General features: G+C 30.1%; 2 protein-coding genes across 7 annotated transcripts; both read left to right on the top strand.

Annotated features, from left to right (window-relative positions):
* Positions 1-2,696: 2,696 nt before the first annotated feature.
* On the top strand, positions 2,697-16,140 carry LOC134232434 (uncharacterized protein T19C3.5-like). Of its 6 annotated transcripts, XR_009984786.1 has the most exons (17): positions 2,697-2,841; positions 3,484-3,646; positions 3,861-3,963; positions 4,278-4,409; positions 5,983-6,047; positions 6,671-6,852; positions 7,284-7,347; positions 7,586-7,680; positions 8,826-9,005; positions 9,427-9,498; positions 10,397-10,567; positions 10,807-10,874; positions 12,401-12,443; positions 14,520-14,550; positions 14,787-14,850; positions 14,960-15,036; positions 15,860-15,920. XR_009984786.1 is itself a non-coding variant. In XM_062714408.1 (16 exons), the coding sequence occupies exons 2-16, from the start codon at positions 3,496-3,498 to the stop codon at positions 15,908-15,910; spliced, it is 1,518 nt and encodes a 505-aa protein (XP_062570392.1). In that variant the 5' UTR covers positions 2,697-2,848; positions 3,484-3,495; the 3' UTR covers positions 15,911-16,139. The 6 variants fall into 6 exon arrangements, 5 of the variants coding, with proteins under 5 accessions (XP_062570392.1, XP_062570385.1, XP_062570407.1 ...); XM_062714408.1 differs by lacking the exon at positions 14,520-14,550 and having other exon boundaries at positions 2,697-2,848; positions 15,860-16,139; XM_062714401.1 differs by lacking the exon at positions 14,520-14,550 and having other exon boundaries at positions 15,860-16,138.
* Positions 16,141-16,744: 604 nt separating this feature from the next.
* On the top strand, positions 16,745-22,646 carry LOC134232391 (uncharacterized; the record flags this gene model as incomplete). Its single annotated transcript, XM_062714344.1, has 8 exons — positions 16,745-18,283; positions 18,388-18,455; positions 18,570-18,707; positions 18,994-19,498; positions 21,710-21,805; positions 21,974-21,996; positions 22,191-22,325; positions 22,530-22,646. Coding segments are annotated over exons 1-8 (1,153 nt in total), but the record flags the coding sequence as incomplete, so codon positions are not given.
* Positions 22,647-22,659: the final 13 nt, after the last annotated feature.

The following is a 22,659-nucleotide window of genomic DNA, read 5'->3' as shown; positions in this document are numbered from 1 at the left end:
TTTACTCCTACAAGTATAGTACCTTAAAGAACATGCTCTTTTGCACACTGACAGGTCAGTGAATAACTGCTGTTAGATATTAAAATACACCCCTCTTCACCTAGCTTGCTTGCTGGCTCATAGAATACTTTGTGATTGTTATATCATTTATTCTGAAATTATTGTTCTTTCATACTTTTAATTACTTAGTAATGCCTATATTTCTTAACATTTCTCGGATATTATATCATTAGATGTTCTTCCTTCATTTTGTATTACATATGACAATTTCGTGTAAACCGTGATTTTGGAATAATGATAGGAAGATTTTTCATTTCATTACTTTAAAACGAAATGTATGGAGAGACCAGTGATTAACTGCTTCCATGAATAATTCGTATTGTGTGCAAGCTCACCTTGGATGGTACGGATGTGATCTGCATGTCACATCTAACATGGATGTGACTTGCATGTCACATCTTGTGGCCTATTTTGTTTTGATGTGCCATCTTTTTGCTAACTTTTTCATATGAAGTTTTCATTGTCTTGTCTTACAGATACTTTTTTCTAGTCAGTTTTGGGGGATCAGACATTATCATATTTTACGTAACTGCTAATCAAAGCTTGTGAATCTGATCCCCTTCTTGTTTGTTAAATTGTTCACATTTATACCGTCATTTTAATAAATGACATTATTCATCTCTATGAAAGTGTTTTATTTGACTAATACAAAATTTGCAAAAACAAGCTGCGGTGAGCTTGCATATAAGCATAAGAATACATAAAACAACAATTATTAGAATAATAATTGTATTTATGTATTGAATGCGATAACTTAGTTGGAGGTTTTCGATAGGATTAATTTTGGTAAAATGTGAAAATTCTTAGATCCACGCCTTGGTTGATGAATTACGTGTGATAGAAGGTGTAAGGTCACGTGGTCAGCTAAGCGAGTCATTTATTTGTATTGTGATAACCCGCATGCTGACCACGCTAAAATGAAGCAAGTCTATTTTGAAGACCCTCCACCACCCCTGCATTCCTACCCCTAAAAATGGGTATTAATGTGTCATGTAAAATCATATATTTCATTAGTTCTGACTCGATTTGTTTATACTGTTTTATGTATTTTGTTTCACTACTATCATTGGCCTATTTTGTTTCGATGTGCTATCTTTTGGCTAACTTTTTAATATGATGTTTTGATTCTACTTTGTTTTTGTTTTGATGTGCCATCTTTTTGCTAACTTTTTCATATGAAGTGCCTATTTTGTTTTGATGTGCCATCTTTTTGCTAACTTTTTCATATGAAGTTTTCATTGTCTTGTCTTACAGATACTTTTTTCTAGTCAGTTTTGGGGGATCAGACATTATCATATTTTACGTAACTGCTAATCAAAGCTTGTGAATCTGATCCCCTTCTTGTTTGTTAAATTGTTCACATTTATACCGTCATTTTGATAAATGACATTATTCATCTCTATGAAAGTGTTTTATTTGACTAATACAAAATTTGCAAAAACAAGCTGCGGTGAGCTTGCATATAAGCATAAGAATACATAAAGTGTGTATTTATATATTCTTAAACAGAATGCATTTTATGAATATATTAACAAAAGTAGTTTTTGAAAAGTGTAAAATTGCCATGGTATTTGTTCATATTTTGAGTGAGGCAAACGAACACAATTCTTATTCATGTGTTATCAAAGGATATATCTAAAGTCTGTTTATGAAATTGTGATACATGTACATGTATTTGATATATTTTACACATATATAACCGAATTTTCTTTTGATTGTAATGCAAAATACAGAAAGAAAAGTTGTGAAAAATGGAATCCTTGTTCATTGAAGAAATCAAATGGGATCCTGTTTGTGCACTTTCAATTTTATTTAAAAAGTAAACTAAATCAGATGATCACTTAATGTTTTCACTCTGATCGTCAGAATATACTTACATGTAAACACCACAGGAATATTTGGACATTTGAATAATTTTAGGAGTCTGCAATATTTTAATTTCAAAATCTGTTGCCCTTCATCAGCCCCTAACAAGAAATATCTTTAATCTATTTTAGCCAAAATGATATTTTTTTCTAATGCATTCATGGTATGGTTAAACTTTTAGCATCTTTACATGAACGCAATTATAATAATGATAATAGAACGATAATTACAAAGCTTTTCAATTAATATTTACACATTTTAATCACACCGTTTTTTGTAATATTTATATTATGTTTATAACTTCCGGCTCGTTCGTATGTCGTTAAGGAAGTGCAAAATATATACTAGGTTCATTTATCTCACACTGGTTAACAGCTAAAAACTGGGTTTTTTTAAACTTCCTTATTTAAAAACATACCACTCGAAAGGATGGCCGTTTTATTCTGCGATTCCAAAAAGTCTTGTTTACAAGTTGTTATCTTATGAAGAGGAAGTAATAATGTAACTGGAGGTATTAGTTGTTTCGATTGATAAATTTATTTTTATATATGTTTTAATTGACTTGATAAACATTTTAGTCCTTTTAACTTAATTTTCGTATGCGACAAATAAGAGAAGACATTATGTATGAATATTATATTGAGGGCAATATTTTATCTTTATGAGGCAAATAACAAAGCCCCAATCGATATTTAACGAGATTTTATATAAATTAAAACACCTTTTCATTAGATGTCTTAATTATAACTGACGCTTTTTTATTCGTTTAGTGTCGTTTTCAGAATTTTGAACACAACTGAAGTTCTAACACTCCTTCAGCAGTGAGGGATCGTGTTCGTTCCGTCACCAATTTCGACACGGATCATACGCCCTATTCAAACGGACTCTTCCACACAGTGAATCTGAACCCGATAGGTATGAAGTAAGTCAACCTCTACCCAGAGTTATCGTTCCACTTATACCTCTGTCAACGTCTAAAAAGTAGTACGGAAGCGGAGGGACGTGATTTTTTTTTCAAATGTTGTTTAAAATTGTCCACAAGAAGATTAACACATTTACATTTCTATATATGTGTTAATGCTGCAAGTTGTTTGTTTATAAAAGCTAAATCATGTTGATATTTATCGGCAATGCATTTTAAATTTTCCACGTTCGTAATATCCTGCCGAGAAATAATCCCTTATAGGATATGGTGAAAAAGCGATATCTGATTCTAATTCTCATAAATAAACTTTTATTTAACATGTTAAAGAAGAATATGGAAGTTTTACAATCATAATTTATTATGCAATAGGTGAAAGTAAGTTTTGCCAAGAATCTTGGCATTTAGACGTTGACAGAGGTGTTGTAGCTAAGCGAACGACAACTCTGGGTAGAGATTGGAAGTAAGTCCTCACTCGGACAATCTGGAGCAAATGCGCTAACCAATGGTTAGCTATCTTTGTTTAGGTACGATTTCGTAGATGTAATAATAAGTTGAGAAAGAAATATGTCAGTGTAGATATATTTACATTAATTCTAATATTGATGGTTCTTTGTAAACAATACTTTTTTCAGCATTGCCGAACCATGGGTGTTTTAATGCTCACACTGCTGGTTTTCTTTGTGAGGAATTCTAATGAGGACGAGACTGTTAACGTTGGAGTTGTCATTAGGCTCACACAGAAAGGCCTTACCTACGGTATAATTCACGGCCTCAGCTTTAGTGTTGTTAGTTTTAGTGAACAGTTAGAAGAATTATTCTTTCAAAATGATGACATTATAATTTCATGTTTTAAGGAATTATAAATTAAAGTAATTATAAAGAAATTGATAATTTTTATTACTGATAAATGATTTGAAAAAATAAACCAAAGTTTATTTTATAACTTATTTTTTTTTGTTTAACAACATATAAATATATATTGAAAATTGAATTTTATTGCCTTTTTTAGCCATGAATACAGTCTTGGAGTCTGTTAAGAAACTGAATCTGACAGCATTCAGCATACCCACAGCAAATGTGACTACAAGCAATGTCAGCTATTCGATTCAAAAGTAACCGTTCTCTTTTTTTCCCTTAATTTTGATCATAGTATTAGATTTGTATTACACTACCGAGGATACAACTTAAAAACACTATTTTCAATATTTTCTCCTTTCCGGTTTTCCATAATACTTTCAACAACTTAAAATTGAGAAGATTTACTCTTTAAATAATCTTTCAAGAATCTTTTTCCATATTTCTGTAGATTGATTTCTAATTTTCAATAAGTATTCCGGCAATGACCTCTTAAAATTTACATGAATTTTATATTAGAAAAAAAAAATGGAAATTCTACATTATTAATAATATCATTTTTATTTTGCAGGCTAATATATACAGATTATGCTAATCTAAATGCATCGATTCTTATCAATGAAAATCCTGGATTGAATGTTACAGTCCATAGTCTTTCAGTAAACGCTAGTGGAGAAGTTGAGTGTCAAGCTAAGGATAAAAGGTAATTTAAATTACAATACAAATATTGAGCAGAGCAAACATGGAGCTCTAAAACATCAGAGGTGGGATCAGGTGCCATGAATGAGTGAGGATCTCCTGCAGACCAAACACATACGCTGTAATATTTTTGAATTATCGACAGTCGCCAGCGTGGCGCAGTGGGTCGAGCTTCTGCTCTGAAGTCGCGAAGTAAGGAGTCGATCTTAAGGTCGCGGATTTGAATACCACTGTGGGAGGTAGAAAACGGTCCTTCGGATGAGACCGTATAAACCGAGGTCCTGCGCAGAGGAAGATGCTGGTGCGAAATAGGTCCCTAACAGATAAATGGCACTGAGTGCCCAGTTAAGAAAAAAATTAAATGCCTCCACTGGCAAGTTTTCATTTTCATTAAATTAAATACAAGCACTCACTTAATTGCCCCGTTGGGATCCGGGTTAGAATAGGTCCTCAGTACCCCTTGCTTGTCATAAAAGGCGACTTAATGGGGTGGTCCTTCGTATGAGACCGTATAAACCGAGGCCCCGTGTCACAGCAGGTGTGGCACGATAAAGATCCCTCCCTGCTCAAAGGCCGTAAATGCCGAGCATAGGCCTAACATTGCAGCCCTTCACCGGCAGGGTGACGTCTCCATATTAGTGAAATATTCTGGAGAGGGACGTTAAGCAGTATACAATCAATCAATCAATCACTCACATAATTATGATCTAGAAATAAAGAAAATATCCGATAATCTCAGATAATTTATAAAGTATACTAGTAATATATTAATGTGGACAGTTTTGTAAACATCTGAAGTATGAACTTCAATATCAATAAAACTTGATTTTTTTTTAAATCTTTAAGATTTTCGTAAAAAAATATCCCCTATGATTTATCTAAATGGGTGGTTTACATGGTTTTAAAAAGGTTTTTGTTGAGTTTTTTTTAGATTCTGCCAAGGACTGTTTTGTATAAGCCTTTGACAGTAATGTTTGCGGAAATAAATACTTTATAATAGATGTATTTTTCCGGACTTGGTTGATAGCGACTATTTTATCATATTTTAGCAGGAAGAAGTTCTTAATAATTTATAGTGTATATTTCTAAATATACATGTAGGAAACGAATAAATTAATGCGTAATCTCGCGAAAAGAACCAGGAAGTACCACCAAGTAATATAACTCAGTTTTATATTTATGGTGCTGAAACCAATGTGAAATTTCATAGATCAACTGTCTACTCACGAATTATTGACTCGCAATTTGACGTCAAAGAGCTTTTTGCGATGAAAAGCACTCGGGAATAATAATTTGTTAACAATATCGGGATATATTTCGATAATAATATTTTTCTGCGGGGTCATGTTCATTGTACATGTCATATTCCTCAATTGTTTACTTTCTAATAATAATTCAAAAACACGCATATGACAACATTTTAAAAAAGTCAACAAAGTAGATACCAAAGTCAATATGTGTTTTTTTTTAAATGTACAAAAAATATATCTATTGGTCTATCGATCAAAGTAATGCAATCAACATTAAATTGTCATCAAATGAAATTTTAAACAATTGCATATTTATTTTTCAATCAGAAATGTTCAGCGTTGTGGAATTGAAATGACAATCTCTGGGTCGGGAAATTTCCTCGTTGTAATAGGTAAAGAAATTATGTTAAATTACATGTATTTAAATTACATGTATAAACTATTTGGCTCATGGTTTTGAAACATATTAGCTTTATCATGGCATATTTACTATAAAAATTGGCCCCATTCTTTTTACCAGACGAACCGTAAAGATCATATGATCTCAGTGTGACCTCATAAATGGCGGAAAGCCAAATTAAACATTGGTTTGCTGCAAAAGTGATCTCTTTTATAAAAAGATGTTTCCTGAAGCATTTTAATTAAACCTCTCTTTAAAAAATCCTAGCAAACATTAACAAAATTAACAAAATGGTGTGGGGTTATTTAAATACGTTACTACATTAAAGTTTGTCCTTGTCATTTTTTGAGTCCTAGTTGGATTTGGAGCCAAAATAGAGTTTACATGTATATTGAATCCTAGATCAAATGATTAGGCCAGACTAGTTTTGGTATGCTTTTGAATTAATATTCTTTTAAAATATTAATGAAAATAATAATTTACGGGCTGAACTTTCAACAAATCATTATAACATATTACCTCCTAAGAAAGTTCTTTATTCCTAGAAGCTAGTTGTTATCCACTAAGATGAATTTTAAATTTGTCTTGTTTATAGGATTATTTAAAATATTGAAGGGACAAATAGACAGGGGAGGTTTAATGTGTCGATGAAACAAGAGAAGGGCAGCTGCATCATTTCGACACCAGATCTCAAGATATGGGTCACAAATTGTGATAAACTCGCAGAATCCTTATGTGAAACAAATTTGTTAGAACTTGAAGAAAAATTTAAAAAAGAACGACTTACTCAGGCAAAGGTACAATGTTTTTTTTTTCTTACTAAATACATGTAACTGTATTTTTCAGTGAGGTTGCTTTCTTTTAAATTATTGATATCACAGATGCAAGTGTAAAGCGAATATGACGTTACAGTGATACAATTTGAGGTAATGTACATGTAAAAACAATGTGTTACCAATAACAAATCTGAAGCGTTTCTTTAGAAAACCGAAGTAGAAAAAGCAACATATAAGCAGCAGAATATCTGCTTTAACTCTCCATTTGAGACATAAAGGAGAACATTAAAAAATAAAACAAAAATATTTTTTTTAGAAATACGCTAAAATGCTTGAGTTGTCATAAGTGATTTTCCGCAAATGTAGTCCTGAATGCAACAACAATGAACATATACTGTGATATATTTCAATTGTTTTATTTTGTTTTTTGGACACGTTTTATTTTTTTCCAGTTGTGTTTCTTAGCACGGTTCTACTTTTTTGCAAGAGGCGATGCAGAAATGAACACAATTATTTGTAAGTGTTTTTGTTCGTTTTTAACGTTTTGTCGTAAAACATCATATTGTGAAAAAGTTAATAATTGGTTGAAGGTACACTAATTTTGTATATTTTATATTACATTGTAACTGTATATCAACCGATTTCAAATTTAAACCACGGCAATTAAATTAAACTATAGGTAGGCTTTTATGTTATATGAAATATCTTTCAAATATAGATTAAATAAGAAGCGATCTCTTCTTTATAATTATAGTGACTCCAAGGATAGGACAAACTCCATTTATTGCGAATCTTCTGATGCAGCAACAACCAAAATATGAGTCCTCATTTCTAAATACATATCATAAGGTAATATTAAATATCTCACCATTCGTCAAAGCCTTTGAAATGCATAGAGATAACGTAAAGCCACAGAGTTCAAAAGTCCATTCAAAAAATACAAAGCGGAAACAAGGCAAACTCTGACCTCTGATACATGAGAGGTGGGATCAGGAGCCAAGAAGGAGTAGTATCATCTGCATACTGGGAATACCTGGCTTGACCTTCTTTAGATGTACTGCACATTAAGAGTTTAAGATGAAATGATACTTGTAATTCGTTGTTTTGTTTGTTTGTTTGCTTGTTTTTCTTTTCTTTTTTTTTGTCACATTTTCCCCTCATATCACAAAATCGAATAGGAATATTTCACAAGTATCAGGTTAGTACGAGTAAATGGCAGAAGTGCTTTATGAAATAAGATGAAATTTCAGGTGTATATGTTACATGTATGTCAGACTGTAAGTCTCTTAAATCGTGAAAAATAGAAACATAAAATTGATACCTTGGTTAATTGGTACATAAAATTGTTACATAATTATACGAACATTTTTGAGACCAGTTTATGCAACAAATACATGATGTGTTTCCCCAATTTAAACTGTTTTCAAAACCTAAAAACCTAACACATCTCTCTCAATATTATCAAGGTCAGGTAAGTTAAAAATTAAACGGGAAGATCATGGTGATATTGATCCGTGATCGGGAGGTCGTGAGTTAATATCTCGGCCGCTACTGACCTGACAATGGGTAGCAACTGTTCCTTCGCCATACGCTGGGCACTTTGAAGTGAAAGTTGCGGGTCCTTCGGATGAGACCTTAAAAACAAAGGCCCGTCAGCGGCAGATGTTGGCAGGATAAAGATCCCTCACTGCTCAAGTGCCGAGTAAAGGTCAAAATTTGAAGCCCTTCACCGGCATACGGTGACGTCTGCATATGAGTGAAAAATTCTCAAGAGGGACTTTAAGCAATATAATATCAATCAATCAATAAATAATACTGATATCGAAGAAAAGATTAATAAGCTTTTTATCATTAGTCTAATGTTTTAAGAATGAAGAGTATATGGAACCTGACATAAGGGAATCAGAACTCCTTGGTTTAATAATTCAAATTGTAAAACAAAAATCACTTGAACTTATAACATTCCGAATAAATACAGTTCTTTTCCATTATAGGGTGACGTACTATGGTTTCCGTCTATGGACAAAATAAGTAACACTGAAAATGTTAGTTATACCCTACATAATGAATCATCAAAAATGGTGTACATCTGGATTTCTAAAGAGGCGGTCCGATCTTTATTCAAAGGAGCTCAAACACATGGAATACTCAAATTTAAAATCACCCCTGAGAAGGTTAATGTTTTTAGCATGATATAATTATAATTCACCTTTTAATTGGTTTGCAAGAAATATTTCCTCATATTGATCACTAATACTATATTTTACAGAAAAACCACTAATAATTCTAATAATTCATCATTCTTTTAAACGCTTTATTCCAACAAGTCAATATATTTTGGTGACTGATATTTGTAGCATACTGCATAACACAATAACATCATTTTTTTTAAGATTCAAAATACAAGTTTTTGAAAATCTGATCATTTAAATATAAAATCATGGGGAAAACATTAGCTACATGTATTGTTCAATAAAGATAGATAGTTTTATATCTTGGAGTCAATGTGGTAAAAAAATTTTAAATGCTCATTTACACGGTACAGTATATTTCTACTTTTAGAAAATAACCATGTCATTAGTTTTCCTTTTTCAGCTTTCCCCCGACAATCCGGGACTCAATACGACGTGCACAGAGAAAGTTTGTGTCGGTCGTCTCGTGCCAGAAGTTTGGAGTCACTAAATTGAATATTTGTATTTTTAATAATAATAAATACAATTTGTTATTCTGAAAAAAAAACTGAAAAAGCTATATTTCATCTCTTTTGTTCAATATTATTCCCATGTCTATATATAACTTAATAAGAATAATTACAAGGACGATTTTGTTACGGTTTTTACTTATTTTTTGGAGATGTTTTTTATTCACCTGTAAGTGTACAAAACCCCGTTGTATTTCCTAGTTAAGTTCTGAATTAACTTTGTTCTGAATTTGAAATATTTATTATGCAATATCAAGTGAAATATGTTAGCTATATACCTATTTAATCTATATGTTGTGATCTATGGAGATAAGAAACATATATAAGTTAAATTGGAGTAAGCATAAATTTAAATTATTTAAAAAAAAAAACTATCAAAGTGGTGTCCTAAGTCCAGATATAACAATCTTCTTTTAAAATTGTACAAATGTGATTATCAACAAGAATTATATTTTTTATCAATACCTTATTAGGTTATTAAAAAATTATCCGATTCTATTTACTAATTAAACTTGGTTTATTTTTAGGAAAGAAAATAATTCTTTTATTTATCCATAAAGCAAAAAGATACAGGATATTGTTAGGAAAAAAACTCATTTCTTGCCAAAGGGTGCTAGGGTCAAGTGGGAATAGTATTTGAAAGAAATTAGACTTAAAATTTATGTAATAAAAAGACCCGTTTAAGCAAGGATTGAATATTTCATTCAAAATATAGTGAATCAAGAACAGGACTATTAAAATTCCGAAGAAAAAAAACATTCAGATACTTTTTTGCTTTTCTCTTTTTAGAGAAACTTTACTCTAACTCCATGAATATTTACATGTAAAAATGCATTTTGAACAATAGATTTTTTTCCGTTTAAGCTTGAAGAGAAATATCCTAACCAATATATGGACTTGGACATCTACAGCTTGGAGACGCCAAATGTGACATTTGAGAAGAATTTGGCGGTGATAAAATTATATACAGTCATGTTTGTATACATTCGGCACCCGGAAAAACAAAATTCTACACTGATTGCTAAACTTGATGGAGTAAGTCATATGTATCAAGGACAGCTTTCAAAAATAAATAAAATTAAAAATATTTTTTATAAACAAAAGGTAGATTATTTTCAAAACTCCGACTAACATACTTGAACTGATGAGCATTCGATAGTCTCAGAAAATGACAAAGAATTTATCTTGGAGGCATTTACATGTAAATATTTGATCTATATCCAGTACGTTTTTTTTTTTTTTTTTTTTTTTTATTAAAACTGATTCTTTTGCAGAATGCTGAGATGCGAATCAGAGTCTTTATGACCAATTCAACTTTTCAGGGGAATATCGTTGCGTTTGAGTAAGTGTTTATTTAACAGATACTAACAAACTGATCAGGAGCTTTTAAAGAAATATAATAATTTTTACAATTGAGTAGCAAAACTCATTTTGATATCTTTGTTTATTTCACATTTAAGGAAGGCCCCCACTTTTACGGATCCGGTTTTAATTTAACACATCAATTTAAAATTCTAATTTTCACTTGTCTATTGATATTTTTTTTGGGTGATTGAAAATGATTTAGCAAGTATATATTTGTTTATTATAGTGTTTTTGTGCATAAAAAGCATTTAATATACATTATTTATGGAAATTAACACTTAGCACTATGTCCATCGAATCTATAAGTCATTGTGTTCATACACAGACACAAAATTCGTAATTGCTTGTATGGACCTAAATCTTTTTAATTTTCTTTTAAGCAAACTAACCTGAGATCTATTTTTATTGACTTAGAGCCTATATCATCCATTTAATTTTTACTTTTAATAAATTTTGCTATGAATAATTGAAAAAAATGATATTCCAAAAATGGGGGTATACGTCTTCAAAAGACTGTTTTGTTAAAATTCTCTGGTCAACCATAATTAAGTATGTGTTTTTGTTAACATTAGATATAATTCTTAATAGTTTTAAAGAAAAAATGGCATCTAAACAGTTTGGATTTTGAGAATTATAAAAAATAGAGATCTTTTGAGATATTTTTCTGAAAGACATGGACAGATTCAACATCAGTTTGTTAATGTTTTGCGGTAAAGATTTCAAATATTCTCTTGGCAAATAAATATATTTGATATTCATAAGTTTTAACATAAATTTGATGTGATTTGGTGCATAACTAAAAGAAATATGATATCACACTTCTTTATGTTCAATTTTGGTTGTTGATTTTTAGAGATATGTGCTCTGAGACATGTTGTATGAAAATAAACCTGCAAAGATATGTCTTTTATGGGTGTTTTAGCTAGTTTAAGACTTATTCAAGGTATTCAAATTAAAAAATTGACAGTTTGACAAAAAATTCTGAAGGTACGGACCTACCTTAAGTTTATGGACTATGATCACCAAAATGTGCCTTAACTACCATTCATGCGATAATAAACAAAGTATAACCATCTAACGTTCGTTGATTTTCATATGTACCTGTCCTTTGTAAGAAAATATAACAACATTCAAATTATCGGCATGTAAATTGTTAACAAAATAGAAAAAAATGTAAATATGCATTAAAAAGACGTTGAAGACATTAAGTTCGATTTTTTACGGAAGAAGCGCCAGGATTCATTTGAGATTATACATTCATTTTTAATGACTGCAAAGGCAAAACGAGCTTTGTTTGATATAACAACAGAACTGCCTGCCTGAAACTGTTGGGTCGGGGATACAGTTTTGTTAAAAGTGAGGCAAAAGGCAATATACCCTAAAACACAGTGAATGAATGATTCATTAAAAAAAATAAGTGTTTTTTAAATATCTTACATGTATACTTAATTTGAGCTCAAATTTATATAACATTAATTTTCTGTTGTCTTTTTGTTTTCACAGGCCATATCTAAAAAATATGGAGTCAACTGTCCATGGCTTTGATGTAAGTTTATTATCAGGAATAGATGGTGATAATGTTTGTTACATTGCTCTTTAAACACCTATTGGTCTGGCTTTCAAATGCTATATAAAACAGGAAATGGAATTATGGTGAAAATACATTGTCTACAACAAAGTTATTCTGAACAGAAATCTTACAAAAATTCCACATCCTGCTTTACAAAATTTGTTTTAAAAATCAAATTAAAATAAAAAAAACGTGACCGCTCCTGCTCTTTTCCCGATTTCCTGCATTCTTTTGAATATAATGAAATCTACAAGTGCGTACTCTAATTCCATTTCTATAAAGTATGAGACCATAAATTATGGAAGCTTTGTTATGTTAAAACCCGTGTAGCTTTGACGATACGGTAAACAAAATTCAGATTTGCTTTGCTTAGCATAGAAGCTGTATACTGTGAACTCACAATTTTTCGTGGGTGTTTAATATTTGTTGTTTTTGAGATGTGAAGAGACCCACGAATTCACGTCCACCACGAAATGTAAAAATTGAAAAAACAGAACTACATAACTATTCTATATACACGAATTCAAATCCCCACGAACAAAGAGTTTTTCCTTAAACCACAAAAATTTGTGATTTTATAGTATTGTTTTTACATGATATGGTATAAGAATACAGTGATACATCATCAAATGTATTGATACGTTGCCATACATTGCTAAATAAAAGGTTTTTTGTTCGATCACTTGTAAATGAGCCAATATGTTGTTTTGTTGCACTATCTAGATAATGTAGGCAGCGTCATTCGAACTACATTTTAATTAATGTGTACATGTGAACAAGTTTATGTGATTAACTAGATAATATATTTATTTCATAAACATTCGATATAAATCTATATTATACTTTCATGTAAATTATTGAATCTGATTAGTCGAGAAACATTTGTTAAAAAACAATATTACCCGCTGAATAATGAAGCCGCGCCCTCCAGCGTAGCAACAGTCAACATTGCTTGACGACGGGTGATATTCAAAAAAAAATTGACTGCGCAGAAATTATGCGCGCACGGTTCACTGTTATATGTATTTTTATAAAACATTCAGTATAATATAATAAAAATTGCATGTAGTTGGGTGTAACATTGAAAATTTTCACCCCTCGAAAACCATTGTCAACCTCGGATGCCCCTCAGTTTAAAAAGGTTTTATTCGGGTTAAAATTTTCATTGTTACACTCAACTACTTATATAATTTATATGATATCATATACCCAGCTGCATTTCACTCAGTTTTACTGTTGTATTTCCTCAATCATGTGACGTCCTGATCCGACGTTCCAGATCACCACACTGTGGCTTTCTAAATCAACACTATTTAAAACTGATGACGTAGTACACAGTATACGTGACACTCTTTCTTGTGTTTCAAAAAAAATCTCGAAAGACTGCTTTGTTTAATAACTTAAATACAATTTTTCTATTTCTATAGTTGCTAATTGTAGTCGGGCATTATAACGGTAATGAAGGGATACACGGTCTTTCTACTGATTTTTATTTTTTTTCAATTAACAATTTTTCCAGGAAAAATTTGTGTTTTATACGAGAAAAATTATCTTAAGGTAGTCCGATTCTCCGATTTATAAAATTAGCAGTTAAGAAATCAAAAACGCTCCAAAAAGTATCTATGAATCCATAAAAAGTAATGTAAATTTATCCAGAACATTTTTTAAGTTGAAGATTAAAGTTAATCATATTATATACTAGGGAAAAATGTCAAATCTCCAATATTTTTCCAGAAAAATGGGAATTGTAATATCAGCAATGCATTTTATAATTGCAATTGATCAACGAATATATATTATAGGTTAAAAAACGATAAGTATCAAGGCATTCAGAGAAACTGTCATGATTTTTATACTTATTGGGTTTTTGTTTGTCTTCTATTTCCGTCATATGTTGTATAATACATAGCGTAAAACTTTAAGGATTTTGCTAACATTGCACGACACCACAAATCACTTCTTATTTCATATCATGCTAATAAGCGTTGGTATCTTAGGCTGAGTTCAAGAAAATCTTATTTCTCTAAAACTGTATTGTTTTTCCTTTTATAGGGTACAAATTTCAACTTTAATAAGACCTTTTGTAAGACTTCTTAAAACCTTGAATCATATAAAGATGAATAGAATGAAAATTGTTGCATAAAAAAAAAACATTTTCAAGCTTCATTTTAATGCATTTAAAATTTAATATTAATTTTTAGAGTAATCCTTCTTGGCTGAGGATCTGATATCCTTAAAACTGCTTCAAATTCCTAATAATATGAAATTCAGATTTTATCAAATCATATCCATTGTTTTATTTTCATTGAAATACTTTAGATGCAGACGGTGAATTTTATACTAATGAGTGCAGTGGTGACAACGGTAGAACCAGTCCTTAACGGTAGATTATGATTTTATAATTATTAAAATATGTTTTAAACCTTTTACTTTGTTAATATGGTAGGTTAAACATAAAATGACTTTGAAAATGTTTTATTTGAATATTTTAGAGCTCGGGAGAAAAGGAATGCCGTTACCACTTACACCTAAAATACAGCTGGAAAACAGTACTGTTAATTTAATTGAGGTAAATTTATATCCTTCAGAAATTGTTCGTGGAAGACACATAATATACATGTATCCACTCAGGTAAAATAAATTCTTCGTGAAACTAGAATGATAAAAGTAAAAAGAAACAGTTCATGAAATCAAAACCGTTACTGTTAGAGTTCAAGATTCATCAATCAGAAAGAAAATATTCTAAGACTAATAATATCAAGTCTTCGTGTTAATAGGAATGTGGTACATTCATTGATTCATGATTTATGTGTTTATGACTATTATGAGGTATGTAAACATGCATTTCGAGAATTTTATAAGATAAGAATAGAAGAAAATATTTGTACTTTTTAGCGGAGGGGTTGGGTCTGTATTGAATTGACTGAATTAATGAAATATTTTCTGCATTTATAAGACATTTCCCAGGCAAAATTTTGTAAAGCCATATCCATGCATTGAACAATATATATATATATATATATATATATATATATATATATATATATATATATATATATATATATATATATATATATATATATATATATATATATATATATATATATATATATATATATATATATATATATATATATATATATATATATATATATATATATATATATATATATATATATATATATATATATATATATATATATATGTATATATATATATATATATATATATATATATATATATATATATATATATATATATATATATATATATATATATATATATATATATATATATATATATATATATATGATGAGAATATATATATACATTTGTAATTTTTTGATATTCATTAATATTACTTACTTTTCTGTGCTTATTTTATGTTTCAGAATGCTATTGTCATAGGGAGCGACGGGACATATAACAGAACAGAAGATTAGATCATTCTTCAGATCGTTTGAAATATTCAGTGGCGCTTTGATTATCAACACACCAAGGGTCTTGAAGGCTAGCGTCCAGTTAAAAACTCTTTGAAATAAACGAATTCAAAAATATGTTTTAAACGTGTAATGTACATATATCTATGTGAAATAAAAGAAAACAAATCTTTTCTTAATAATTTCAATTTTATAGATAAAAAATAAATTAAAATAAAAATTGCAAATATGTGAAAATTATTAATATGACCTAAATTAGATGGGATCTCAATTTTTTTTAAACAGTAAAAACCTTAAATCGCCTTTTTCTAAAAATACATTTACATGATCACCGACTGACCTTACTTGATAAAAAAAAAGTAGCAAGAGTGTTCTTTCCGCATACACTCAGTGGTTTGAAGTGAGAAGCGATGCCCCGTGCCACGATAGCGTTGACCAAAGATCAAGGAACTAAAGATCAACAGATAAAGCCGTTCTCTGGTATATGGTGACGTCTCAATATAATCGAAAATTTTTCGAATAAGTTGTAATACAAAACACAATCATTTTTAATGTTTGGCTGCAAGAAATGACCAGAATTTTGATTAACTACTTAATATTTAATCTTTAACATTGGTATTTCCATGGTCAATGTTTATGTTTATGTAAAAGACAAACCCACAATCTTTATTATTTTTAGACCTCACTAAAATTTAATGTATTAAACCCAAAAAACTATTATTTTTTAATGCGCATATATGCTGAAACACAACGTGTTCTTATGCGACGTATTTTTCCTTAAAAACGAGCTTAGTTAAATACTAAGCTCGTTTTTAAGGAAAAATACGTCGCAAGAAAGTTTACAATGAATTTGATTTGTGTTTTGAGTTCGAAACTTATTATGGTAACAAATTCTTTAGAAGCCGTATTCAAGTACACTTAAAATGCAATTCCTGTAGACTACAAATCGCAGATTTTTTCTCTCTGAAAAGTTTGACACTCAAAAAATGCACTCATTTCAACATGAGAATTTGAGTACGGGTTGTTAAGTGTATAAAAGCATTTACTACTCCAACAGGCCCCATTTTTTCCTTTGAAGAGAGAATGAGAGAGAGAGAGAGAATAGCGAAAATAGTATATTACATTCTATTAAAAAAAAGATAAGAACAAATCCACAGGAAAAGTATATTTCCATCTTTTTATTTTATTATATTTATATCATTTATAACATTTATATAATAATAATAAGTAAACATGAAATGATATTATGAATAATTGATTTTTGTATTAAACCAAATCTAAATTAGAGGTACATTGAACACTGACCTCAAGAAAAGATTAAAATGGCAAAGTCCATATTTTACCATGCGGCACCCAACTCAAGTGTCAAATAACAAAGTGAAATAGAATTTTTTAAAGGCAAGATGTCATCAAGATTCCGTAAAAGTATCATTAGATGTTTACAGTAGTGTAGATGGAGATTTAGATAAGAGAAGAGTATCCCTCAATATTTTGAAAGGATGGCAATGTAAATCTTGTACTAATGAAAACTTGAAATACATGTATGTGTCTGACAAAAAATATTAATGTGAAATAGGAGGCTGCATTTTTTAATAGAAATAATAGAATACATTCACCAAAAAGAACAACGGTCGAACTTTTGCCAAATGCTGTGCACACTTGTTGCATGAATAGGCCGATGGATTAGATGATCTCGGAACAATAAATAAAACCTACTGTAAAGCAAACGTAATGGTCATAATTAGACTTGTTGTAAAGAAAACAAAACATTCCTAAACTTCTATACAATTTGAAAATTTTACTTTAGCAGATTGCCTAAAATAATTGTCTTTTAGGAAATAGGTATATATCTTGTCAAAGTGTAGATATCAGAAAATTATAACTAACTTCAAAAGATTACACTGCCTTTAAACTTTGTAAAGAACAAGACAAATGAGTATAAATTGTCCAATAAGTTAGAAAGTTTTCTAATAAAAAAATCAGTTTCAAAAAACTATTGTATACGTATGAATGAGGCTTTATAATTTGTTAATAGTTTCTTGAAAAATGCAGTTGTTTATTGTGGTAGATAAAAAAAAATATTATTATCAAATTATCTCGTTTTTGGGAAACTCTACAATGTTAAAACCAGGTCAATAGTTGGAATAATTTTTAAGCCTGCTATTTTCGATTTTTGTTAAAACTTTCTGTTTCCTTTTAAGGTTCCGTTTCATATCCTTTTCACAGGCCTGCGTGACTATTTGCTAACTTAATTTAATTACAGGGCTTATTTCTTTCGAGACAAACATTGTTCGGTGATAAAACAATGAATATTGTATCTATAAATTCTTTTGAGATTTTAATTCTTTATATATTGATAAGCAATGCATGTCAAAAGTGAGTATTCAAACAGAATTTATGTTCTGCATTCAAAACATTTTGGCTTCTTTGAATTCATTTATTTATTTATTTATTTATTTTAAATATTTTTATGTCAATAGTGGCAACGAAAAAGGAACTTGCACATGTTCCGGGTATTTTTACGACGGGGATTCGAAGGAATGTAAAGGTATATAATGAAGCAGATAGTCATTTACAATAAAAACAATTTTAAAAATGTACATTGAGGAAATATTGCTGTTATTTTTTTTTCTATAAGTTTTCATTTTTTCACACCTTTAAGAGTGTCCGGCTGGATACATGGGTCTAAATTGTTCGATAACATGTCGTTACCCTGGGTTTGGGAAACAGTGTCAGGAAGGATGCAAATGTAATGCAGAATATTGCGACTTCCGGAGTGGTTGTTTTAATATGTCTATTGGTAAATTTGTCAGATGATGATAACTCGATTTAATTTAATTCTATTCAATTTTAGTCTGTTCTTGTAAATAATTTTTCATAAACATGTATTTTTATCTTTTTTGTCATATTTTACTTTAATGTATAATGAAATACAGCATTTTAATTATTGATTTATCCGACTTTTTTTATTCAGTTCATTTTCATTTTAGATTGAATACATTAAAAAGATATATTTATTCGATTATTCACTTATTTAACCAGTAAACATAAACATTATGATCATTTAATTTAAATTTTCTTTGCAGAGAATGCAACCAATTTAAAGGTGAAGAAATTGTCATCTTACTCTGGAATAAGTGTCATGGGATCAATATCCATAATAACGATAATAATAATAGCGAAAACATTTGTGTTCTTTCTATTTTTGATTTTAACAAGAATTCTAATTCTCCATCTAAAGAACAAAAATAATCCAAGTCAAACAAATGTTGCAGCTTCTGTCCTTGTGGAAAATGATTGGCACAATATGGATGTCAAATGTCCTTCAGGTTTACCTGCAAAAATTCTAACAAAGGCAGATGGACAACCTTTCATTGAGGACTTGCATACAACTGACAAGCAAATTGGAAATTGCGGAGAGAGAAATTCGGAGAAAAAGACAACCGATGTTCTGGGAAACGATTTTGATAATACAGACACAAGGGATGGAGATAATGTGTATATGTTTACATTTGCATCTTTTGGAAGTGAGATGATTGGGAATTCAGTTCATGCATATTCTACACTTCAGAACAGCTATATTTGCCATTTTATTTCTTGAACAACTTTTATCTACATGTAGCTTACTATTCTTACAAAAGAAAAAGAATTGTATGTTCAAAACATCTCACTGATAGATAAATAGACGAGATTTTTTCACTGCAAAATATGTCATATTTTGATTGGTAATGTATGGTTGTAAATTTATAGATCAAATGTATTTTGAACACTTTGTTACATGTTATTTAAAATACAAGATTGAGTGGTTCCTAGTTAATTTAGTTGTCAAAAAAGGACACCAATAATATGTGCCTTATATTGAAGTTTACTGTAGAAACACTTTGATAATATCTTCAGGAAACAAAAAATAGTTTCCAAAAACTTGACCCACGTGCCTGTAACAGAAATTTTCTTCCGCTTATTTGTTTGTTATTTTGATTCATGAATCATCTTTGTCAACTTCATGTTCTTCTCCATCCATGCGTTAGTTTTATATAAAATGCTAATGATAAGTCTTTTACTAACTGTTTCTGCAAAAAATTTTGAATATATATGAACCTACAGCATGGGTGGGAAATGGGTTTAGCTTTTATTCCATTCCACATGAACACTTCTTTTAAATAAAGATAAACACTTCCTCTTTGGAACTCAGGCTACGCTGTGAGGGATTTACAAAGGATGCGTGACGCAATTTATGCCCGAAATGTTTTCTGAGTTAAATTATACATATAAGAGAGTAAATTAAAAATAAGATGATTAATATTTTAATTTTTTTTATAGCTATTAAATACAATTACTTCCTTTACAGTTTTAGCTACATGTATATGTTAATACCAATCATAATCCCAAAGTCAAAAATATTGAACTTCGTTGAGACCAAGATAACCTCTGTCTCGAAGAAAATATGATGTTTCTTATCAGTGGCAAAGGCATATGAAATGAATACATTTTTCAAAGTTTAGAAAATAAAAGATAGTTTGCGAAAGAATGAATTAGCAAAAAAAGAACCCTTAATTACGTTTTCTTGTATAAAATATATGTCCTCAGGCTCAAAGATATCACTGACACAATTTTTTTTTTTTTGCTGAGTGCAAAGGAAATGTGTGTTGGGTAGTAAATCGAGGCTGGCTCCTTCAGAGATACAGAACAGCCCTAAAAAAAACTAAGGAAGATATACTTATAACGCTGGCTTGAAATGATGTTTTGCTGCGATAATATGTACTGTTAATTATGAAATAATATTTTTATCTACAAAGGGTATAACATCCCTTTAATGGAAACTTACAGCTTTACCCACGTTGTTAATTTTCTTAACAGTATATCTTAAACCTGAAAAGATATTTATGTGGAACTATGTGATTGCTAATGAAAAATAAAGGTTATATAGCACGCTGTCAATTTGAAGTTTCTAAATCGCTTTACAATTAAAATCTAATAGACCACGATGCGCAGTGATTAGTCTAAGAGCGGAACAAGGAGTTAATCCTTACGTTTGAATTCCATGGGACGTCCTTCTAAAGAGAGTTATAAACCGAGGTTCCTACTCGCAAAAGGTGCTGGCATGAAAAAGATTTCTACCAGTTCATTTGCCCTGAGTGCAAAGTATAAGAAAATACTTGCAGCTCTAATCCGCAAGCTATAGTGGTTGCGTCTCCACAGTTAAAAATTCTCAAGTGGGAACAAGGATCAAACATACAGACAAACAATTTAAAAATATTCTAAACAGATTATGAATGAAATACAGACATTTATATGTGATTAGAATTCATCATAATGGCACTATCTTACTGTAAAACCACGTTTATTTTTAAAGATAGCTCTATAAGGACAGGTGTATTTTAAGTTCCTTTTTAAACAAGGGAGTGAAGCACGTGCTCTAAGTTTAAAAGGCAGAGAGTTCAAGAGCCCCGATTCTAAAATTTATGTAAAGGAATACTTGTAATTCGTATTCAATAGTTACGAGAGGTAATATTACTTTTGGTGTCATCGGCTCTGACATCAATGAGGAAATAATATGTTCTCTTTTTCAATCAAATTTTATTATTTTGAACTTTCATGAGATGGTTTTAGAGTCGGTTATATGATTGAATTCTTATGAATCAGCTGTTGTCTAATTGAACCTCAGCACGCCCTTATTTGGAAGTAAATTTCTAGAACCTTTTTCATAAAAGTCACGTGGTCTAATTTAACTTACCGAACTATATAAAAGTTAAATTGAGTTACATAATCTTTGCAGATGCTTTTTTAAATTAACTCATGAAGTTTAGCGTTCACATCTAAAATGTATCTAACAAAACTTTGTCTTTTTTATTTAACTGTTATGTATAATATTTATACAGTCAGCGGTCGATGCCAACCGTACGTAATGAAAATTTATTTTATTCATATTGTTTACTAGTTTGGAGTTTTAAGAAACACCAATTCTCTATTTTATGAGAAATGCTTCGTTTTTTTTCTCCTTGTCACATCTACAAAAAAAGATTACAGACTTTATTGGTGCTACAAAAATGTTTTTTTTATTTGCAGGAACAAAAAGAAAGATTGCAAAGGTATGCAAAATTCAACAGTATATAAAAGTTGGCAGCTTTTGATAGTTTTCTTTCTTTTCATTTACACATGTCTTTATAAATCTTAATTCTGTTAATTCTGTTATGCTTTATTTTATAAGTACATTGGTTTCTTGTCACAAAACTCTATGCAAAGTTTAATTACTTTATTAAACTAGATCCATCTTGTATTTTAGAATGTCCCTTGGGTTATATAGGTGTGAATTGCTCAATTCCGTGTAGATACCCAGGTTATGGCCCTGCATGCCAAAATGTATGCAACTGTAAGGAGGAATATTGTGACTTTTCAACAGGATGCAAAGAGAGAAGAGGTGGGAAATATAGAGTGTACAGTAGAATTCTGCGTTATTAATACCTATTCAATCATTAAATATTAATATATTTGTGGTCAAAATAAACATTGTAACAGTTTTCGTAAAGTTTCATATTCTCTAGGTCAAATTTTCAGTTTTGTGTCACAGAAACATGGAAAATTCCTTCATCAAATTCTTGTATTTAGTTATTTTATTTTGAAGTCCACCTTCCCATTCAAAAAGGCCTTAATGCAGTTGTGCAAAATCGTATGTATCCAGCCAGAGAGATGACTGATTTGAAACCTGGGGAGGATCTTCAATCAGTTCCAAAACAAGGTACACATCCTGCTAA

Source organism: Saccostrea cucullata, unplaced genomic scaffold (assembly GCF_032062105.1).
Source record: "Saccostrea cucullata isolate Sc308-1 unplaced genomic scaffold, CSIRO_AGI_Scuc_v1 ctg1435, whole genome shotgun sequence".
Lineage (NCBI taxonomy): Eukaryota > Metazoa > Mollusca > Bivalvia > Ostreida > Ostreidae > Saccostrea > Saccostrea cuccullata.
Note: the sequence above shows the minus strand (reverse complement) of the source record. Positions and strands in the feature narration are given on the sequence as shown.